Source organism: Echinops telfairi, unplaced genomic scaffold, assembly GCF_000313985.2.
Source record: "Echinops telfairi isolate 266 unplaced genomic scaffold, ASM31398v2 ScPeMD7_7469;HRSCAF=8507_0, whole genome shotgun sequence".
In the NCBI taxonomy this organism is placed as follows: Eukaryota; Metazoa; Chordata; class Mammalia; order Afrosoricida; family Tenrecidae; genus Echinops; species Echinops telfairi.
In genome coordinates this window covers 49421502-49429157 of record NW_022111372.1, presented here as the reverse complement: position 1 = coordinate 49429157, position 7656 = coordinate 49421502, and the positions used below count along the sequence as shown (strand labels likewise).

The 7656-nt window shown below is 56.8% G+C and overlaps 1 protein-coding gene across 1 annotated transcript in view; it reads right to left on the bottom strand.

Moving 5' to 3' along the window:
* COL23A1 (collagen type XXIII alpha 1 chain) overlaps positions 1-7656 on the bottom strand; it is a 380073-nt gene that overhangs the window by 68356 nt on the left and 304061 nt on the right. The window contains exon 3 of the mRNA XM_045284683.1: positions 329-373. Coding sequence (XP_045140618.1) covers positions 329-373 — 45 coding nt within the window. The remainder of the gene's footprint in view (positions 1-328; positions 374-7656) is intronic.

Here is a 7656-nt window from a genome sequence, read left to right as displayed (position 1 = left end):
CGTGGGCAGGACGAGGAGACCCCCAGATGGACCAGCACGCGTGCCGAGGGACTCACCGCCCACTCGTATGCAGAGAGAGGAGTTCTGGGCACTGAAGTCTCAGGGAGTGACCAAGGGCACTGGGGGACAGCCATTAGATTTGTGGATGTCAAGGATTCTCAAGGAGGCAGGGGTAGGGGTGGGGGGTTCCAGGAACACTGGCTGGAACTGGAAGGGAGAGGACTGCCTGACCTCAGACTGGGTCATGGCTATTGGGGAGGAGGGTTAGGGTTAGGGCCAAGGGCAGATTCCCGACTTCAGCTTAGGAAATGAGAAAATCTGGACTCACCAGGATCGCCTCTTCGTCCAGGCTTGCCACGTCGTCCAGGGGGACCTACACAGGAAAAGACAAGGCCAGGGTCTTCGTGAGAAGGGAAATCAGTGGGCTGGGCTCCGACTGCCAGCGGTCAGCTCCTCCCTACCCGTGGGCTTGTTGGCTTGCCCAGGGTCACCATGCGACAGCATCTGGGGGCAGCCTTTCCATCATGCCTTCCCGGCGAATGGAGGTGGGGGGCCAGGGAGACTTCCCTTTCTTCTGGGGCTACTGAGTTCCTGCTCCTCTGCCCCCACCCCGCCCCACTGCCTGCATTCTTCGTTCCTCATCGTTCAGTTGTTCGACCTTGTGTTCTTATACTCATTCACAAGGACACCCACCCACTTGGTCTTCCAACGGTCCTTCCTTAGCCCAAAGGTCTCACTGCCTGGAGCAGGAGATTTGTAGCTGAGAAACTTCCATCGTAAGACAGAAACTGAGGGGGTGAGAATGCTCTTTCAAAAGCCCTGACAAGGATCAAACTATCTGTGGTCGGTTCCTGCCGTCCACTCGGGAGACCCAGGTTGGATCCCCAGCCAATGCACTTCACGAACAGTCACCGCGTGTCCGTCAGCGGAGGCTCGTGCGTTGCTATGAAGCTGAGCAGATCTCAGGGGAGCTTCCGGACTAAGACCGACTAGGAACAAACGGCCTGTGGACCTTCTGAAGATCAGGCAGTGGACACTCCATGGGTCACAGGAGACAGCAGCCACCGGTCAGGGGGAGGACATGGGACTTGGCAGCATTGTGTTCCATTGGGCATGGAAGTCACTAAGCGCCGGAGGCGGCAACAATCACAAAATAACACAGCCTCACCAACACACCCAGTGAGGACCATCCCTCCGCGTGGCTTGTTGGCTGTGACTTCTTGTGGAGCCAGTTCCGAAACCCCGCCGTCCTGCTGCAGTTCACACGCGTCTTCAGGTTTGAGTCCAGGGAGCCGTCCCCATGTCCATCTATCTCACTGGGGGCCTTTCCGATAACCCTCTGCTTGACCAAGCATGAGGTCCTTCTCCACGGCCCGGCCCCTTCTGATCACATGTCCAAAGCACGTGAGCAGTCTCGCCATCCTGGTCTGGCTGCACGCTTCAAGCCGGAGCGGTTCCTTCTTTCACTAGCCCGCGGCATAGCCAGTGTTCTTCGTTCGGCAGCGCCATCACGCGCTGTATTTCAGATGCTTCAGTCAGCAACAACTCTCCGTCGACTGTCCTTGCACGCATTAGAGCCCTCTGTGCCTCCCTTTCCCACAGCCAGGGTGCTAATGTGCATGCAGACACACATTCTACTCCCGACTCAGCCCTCCACGCACCTGTGCGGAGCCGTTTGGAAGTGAGGATGCAGGCCAGCCTCCGCTCCCCGCCCCCCCACTGCGAGACTGAGGAGGGGAAGAGCTCTGGGTGACCAGTCCATGCCTTCACTGGGCAGAGGTCCGGTGCTCTCGCCTCGTGCCACGGGAGTGGGCATCTCAGGCCTCGGTTAGTGCTCACTCTTCCCGCCACCTCTTTTGGCGCTCGCTCAGAGATTGTGATGCCCCATTCACCTCTGCTTTCCTTCTCCTCCGGGTCTCCCTGTCCCCAGACGCCACAGGAAGAGGGGCCAGCAATGAGCCTGGGTGTGCTGCCGCTAGGACACGCCATCCTTAGAGACCAGTCCTTCAGGAGAAGGACATCACTCCTGGTAAAGCAGAGGGGCAGCGGACAGGGGAAGGCCCTCAAGGAGGTGGATGGACACATGGCTGCAACGATGGGTTCCCACATGGGAGCGAGGGTGAGGATGGCGCAGCACTGGGCCGTGGTTTGTTCCGGTGTGCCCTGGCTCGCTAGGAGTGCTTTCCCACCTAGGCAGGAGTCCCGGTGGTGCACAGTGAGTGCAGCACAAGGCTGGAGACGGCCCCCCCACGTACGTGTTAAGCCTGATTTTATGATGCAGGCTGGTTGGAGTCCCACCCTCGGGGAGCAGGGTGTGGCATCTGCTTCGGTGAAGATCTGCAGGCTGGGAAACCCCGTCTTAGAGCCTGGCTCCGCGTCAGCATCACCTTGATGCTGTGCGGTTTCTCACCTTCAGGGTTCAGCTTCCAGCACTCCGTTGGACAGTGTTCTGTTGGGATCCATAAGGGTTTCATTGCCTGAATTTTAGAAGTCGCTCCCCAGGCCTTTCTTCCTTGTCCCGAAGCTCCACTGAAACCTGTTCACGATGGGTGGCCCTGCCGGTGTTCGCAAGGTCGGAGGCGGAGCTGACAGCCTCAGCGCAGTGTGACACCAGTCGCCGTAGTCCGAGAAACCGATACATGGGTGGTGGGGAGTTGTGTCCACGAGGCTGTAGTTCCAAATCACATGCAAAGTCGCTGTCTTCTCCCCCGCTGTATGTCAGGCTCTGTGCTGGGCTCAGAGGTAGTGCGCTCTGCTCTGGAATCCGTTCTGATTCATCCTGATGCTACAGGACAGACTAGAGCTGCCCCAGTGGCTTTCCAAGACTGTACATCTGTAGCGGAGGAGACAGAACTCATCTTGCTCCCACGGAGCAGCTGGTGGTTTCGAACTGCTGCCCTTTTGGTTAGCAACCCAACGCTCAACCACTGTGCCACCAGGACTCCTTTTGGAGGTTGTAAAGAGATCATTTCAAGACATTGCCTTTTTCTGTAAAAGTCAGCCTCAAGCCCTTTCAAGAACGGCCAGAACATGCCCCGAGGAGACACAGGAGACTGGCCACAAGTCGGGTCTGAGACAGGACGGTTCACTTGAAAACGGTGTGTGTGTGTGTACGTGTGAACATGTGCATGTGTGCTTGCATTCATGCAAGATGTATGCGTCTTTCCCCTTTTCTCAGATTCCCAGCAGACGGTCAGTCCCACTGGTGCTTCTGAGCCTCTGGGCAGCCCGCGTCAGAGGTACTGCCGCACTTTTGTTACGGGGAGTCTAGTGAAGCCATTTTCCTGGGTGCCCCTTCTGAGAGAGAGACCTTCTGAACCCAAATCCTCACCCTGGGAGATGTTGAGGCAGGTTTGTATTTTATCCTAGCTCTGGGGGCTAGAAGTCAGAGGCAGCATGCCCGCTGGCCAGGCTCTTCCTGCCCCTCTCCTGGGCTCTGCCCACTTCCGGTGGCCCTGGCCTGCTCTTGGACTTTCTTGGCTTCTAGATGCACCGTCATGGCATCCCTGTCTCCTCCTCACTCGCACAATGCCCCCCCTCAGACGGAGTTAGGACCCAGCCCCCTCCAGTCTGCAGTTGGCATCCTCTGCTCTCCCCTCAAGGCAGTTCCAGCTCATGGTGTCCCCACGTGGCAGAGTGGACCCCCTCTATAGAGTTTCTGGGCTGCACTCTTTAGGGGGCGGTGGCCCCATTGTAGTGGGTTTGTGCTGCTGAGCCTTCGGACAGCAGCTGAGCAGCTGAACCACAGGACACCGAAAACCCCAACCCCATCCCTGTCTTCCAGTCGGTGCCGACTCCTAGCGACCCTACCGGACAGGGTCCAATGCCCCGGTGAGTTTTGAGTAGAAAGCCTCGCCTTTCTCCCGTGGAGCGGCTGGTGGTTTTGAATTGCTGACCCGGCAGATGCAGGCCAATGTGTAAGCGCTACATCACCGTGCTCTTTGCTGGGCACCAGGGCTCTGCATATCCCAGTCAGCCCTCCGGCTGATGGAAGCAGAGACATCTTCAAGGACTCCATTGGAAAACAAAGCCTTGTTCACAGGCCCCGGGGGTTAGGACTTCACGTTTTTTTTGGGGGGAACACGGTTCAGTCCACCACAGAGGGTCTCCGACAAACAGCCCCACCGGCCACTCTGGGGAGGAAGAGGAGGCCATCCCCTGCTGTTGCTATGACTGCCTCTGAGATGACTCGATGACAGTGGGCGTGGTTTGGGCTGCCGGCTGGGAAGGAATAAGGGGGTGAGGCTGGCCGGGCTGTGGGGGTGAGGCTGGCCGGGCTGCAGGCACGAGGCTGAATGGACTGGAGGATTGAAGTCAGGTCAACACTCACCCAGCCCTGAGCCTGGACACAGGCCTGCAGTTGGGCTTTTGTGCTGGGATCGCCCTGGGCTGTGTGGGCCCGTGAAAACAGGATCCCGGCTTCTCACACCGGTGTGGGCTGCATGGCTCAGAGGCACGTCCATGGCCACGGCCATGCTCACTGCCCACTGCTATGGCCCACTAGAGGGCCGGCAAAGGGGGAGGCACGGGGCCTGGATTTCTGCTCGGGGCTTCAGAGTGTGGGCAGACTGTGCTGGGAGCTTTGTGGGGCTGCCCTGTGTTTGGGGAACTGGTCAGTACCCTCTGGTCTCCAGACACGTGGGCACAGGGCGAGTAAAGGTGTGGGGACAAGGTGTGACGAGAGGGGCCCCCAGCTTCTCCCCGATGATCTGGGAGTTGACCCCTGCTCTCTGGGCTCAGGCTTGGCCCCAGGAGGCCAGCTCGGCCGGCTGGGCTGGCCCCTCTGAGAGGTGCAGGATGCATACCAGAGGGGCTCACGATAGCGAGTGAGCCGGCGCTGTCAGGCTCTGGGAGTGGAGTGGCATGGGGGTTCCTGATGGCCGGTTCTGGGCATGCCTGTGAATTCTCTGGCTGTGTAACTCAAGCCAGATGAAGACATTGGCCTTCCTCGAGGTGGCTGAACGAATGGATTCGTCTGGGTGGTTCTCCTGGGTGGCATGGGTAGGCAGAAGGCTTGGTGCAACAGGATGCTGGGTGGCTGGTGGGCAGCTGCCCGAACAAGGTGGGGGGGGGCTGCCTCCCAGGGCCTGTGGGGAACCTTCTAGGGGCTTAGGGGGTCACTTGGCTCGCAGGGCTGGTGGGGCTGTGGGCTTGGCTCCCACCTAAAGGGCCTTCATGGAGAAGAATGAGGCTGGCCAGGAGCCGCATGCTGACCACCAGCCCGCCTCCTACTCTGAGCTTCTCCAGCCATCTATGGGCAGCCTCATCGGGAAGCATCTCGTCCAAGCCCGAGCTCATCTCCCAACCCCCGGTGCTCCCTGCACGCCCCTCCTCCTCAGGCAGGCAGCACCTGCAGCCAAGCGGCAGCAGGCAAAACCAGCAGGGTGTTGTCCCGTGCCACTCTCCTGAGCAACACCCCACCTGCGCCCCGTTTCTCTTCAGCATCAGGCAGCCCCACCTGCTCTGCGTGACCAGTCCCTCCTCCATCAGCTTTCTGCCACCTTCGATTTCCCTTCCCCCTCACAGAACTCCATTCTCTGCCGTCAGCCCAGGCTACGCCCCGACGCAGGCCTGCACCCCCAACTCCCAGGGCAGGGGGATCAGGAGGGATGGAAGGGAAGGAGCCCCTCCTGCTACTCCCCGGAGCGCTCCAGGAGACCAAAGTCCCAGCAGCTGCACAACATGACACAGAGGAAGTAATGCGACCCCGCCTTATACACATAGGGAGAAACCATTGCGCTGGCAGAGGTGCTGTGATAGCCATTTTCATAACAACCAACAACAACCACAACACAACAAGGAACAACTATGGAAACAGCCTAACACACCCATCCAGAGATGAGAGACCTGGCCCGTGGTCTCCTGGTGCACGGGAGAGACGGAGCCCCAAGCACGCCACAGCGTGGACGGACTGAGGGAGAGAAGACGGGCACAGGAGGACAAATGTTATATGCCCTCACCTCTGGAAAAAGCTAGACCAGTGGCTCTCAAACTGTGGGTCGTGACCCCTTTGGGGGGTGGGTGTTGAACGACCCTTTCACAGGGGTCGCCTAAGAGCATAGGAAAACACTATTTCCGATGGTCTTAGGAATTGAGACACTGCTCCTCTATCCGTCTCCAGGTGGGTCCGCCCACATGCAGATATGCCTACACCGGGGGTGAAGACTTACCCATGCTACACCATGCTTCAAGACAAAATTTCATTTATTTGTCATTAGAAATAAATATTTCACAATATATAATTACATATTACATATTGTTTTTGTGATTAATCACTATGCTTTCATTTGGTTCAATTCATAACAATGAAAATACATCCTGCATATCAGATACTTACATGACGATTCATAGCAGTAGCAAAATTACAGTTATGAAGAGCAGAGACAATAATGTTATGGTCGGGGGTCACCCCGACATGAGGAACTGCATGAAAGGGTCGTGGCGTTAGGAAGGTTGAGAACCACTGCGCTACCACATTTAAGTGCACACAGACCAGTCTGTTGATGGCTAGCAGAGGCGGGCAGAGGGTGGGGTTATTTGCCACGGGACACTACAACTCTGTCCCACTGCTCACGTGTCAGGTTGTTGTCCTGTGGTGGTGTGTGTGCTGCTGTGGTGCCGGAAACTTCTGTGAACGGTGATGGAACATTTTGGACCTGGGGCTGATGATTGAACCACGTGATAATGTCATTAATGCTGCTCAGTCAGGCGGGTGAAAAAGGTTGAAATGACACACGTTTCGTGTGTGTGTATGAAAATAGACATTAACATATATTTCCCTAAGCAAATGTATATTTAAAATGTATATTTTATAATATACATAGGTACACACATCATACATTTTGAAAAAAATTTTACTCACATACTTCCATGTGACTATCAAATTCAAGAGGAGGCAGTGCTTAGAAGGGCCCCGGGGCTGCCTGTCTGAGGAGCGCAGGCTGATCTCCCCTAAAGACCACAACCCAGGAACCCTATGGGGCATTTCTGCTCTGTCCTGGAGTGTAAAGCTCAGTTGGACTCCACTTGAAGATACACAACAACAACAATACAACAGCAGCAGCAATGACAAGGCTCGCTGTGTGCTGTTAACAGGGCAGGAGGAGCATGTCAGTGAGCCTGCGCTGATTTCCAGCCCAACTGCTGGCTCAAACAGGGGTCAGCACATATGGAGGGTAGAACCTTCTGGAAGAACGTGCAGTGGCTTTTGGTTTCTAGACCCTCAGAACCTACCTAGTCACGGTCTGCCCACCACACCTCAGCACCTACTGGGTGCCAGGCCTTGCTACTCAACCACACATGCAGGTTACTGTGCATTCGACAGCACTGGTTATCAGGGTGGTTTCAGAGGTCAGAGATGGGGAGAGGGCCGCATAAGGGATTCTCAGAGAAACTCCCCAGCTGGGGCTGGGGAGGACGGCGGTGCTGGAGAGCAGCGACTGCACACTACAGAACCCCATGGAAGGTGAGGGTTTCCCCAGGCACTGTGCAAGGCCAGGCAGGAGGGAACAATTTCTAACTCAAACAATCACATCTCTAGTGGCCAGAGGACTCATGCTGCTGACTAACTCCAAAGGGGGTCCTGCCTTGACCAAAATGAACACTTTGGTTCTTGACGCCATGGTCTCCCCAGGCCCTCCCACCAACAACCCATCC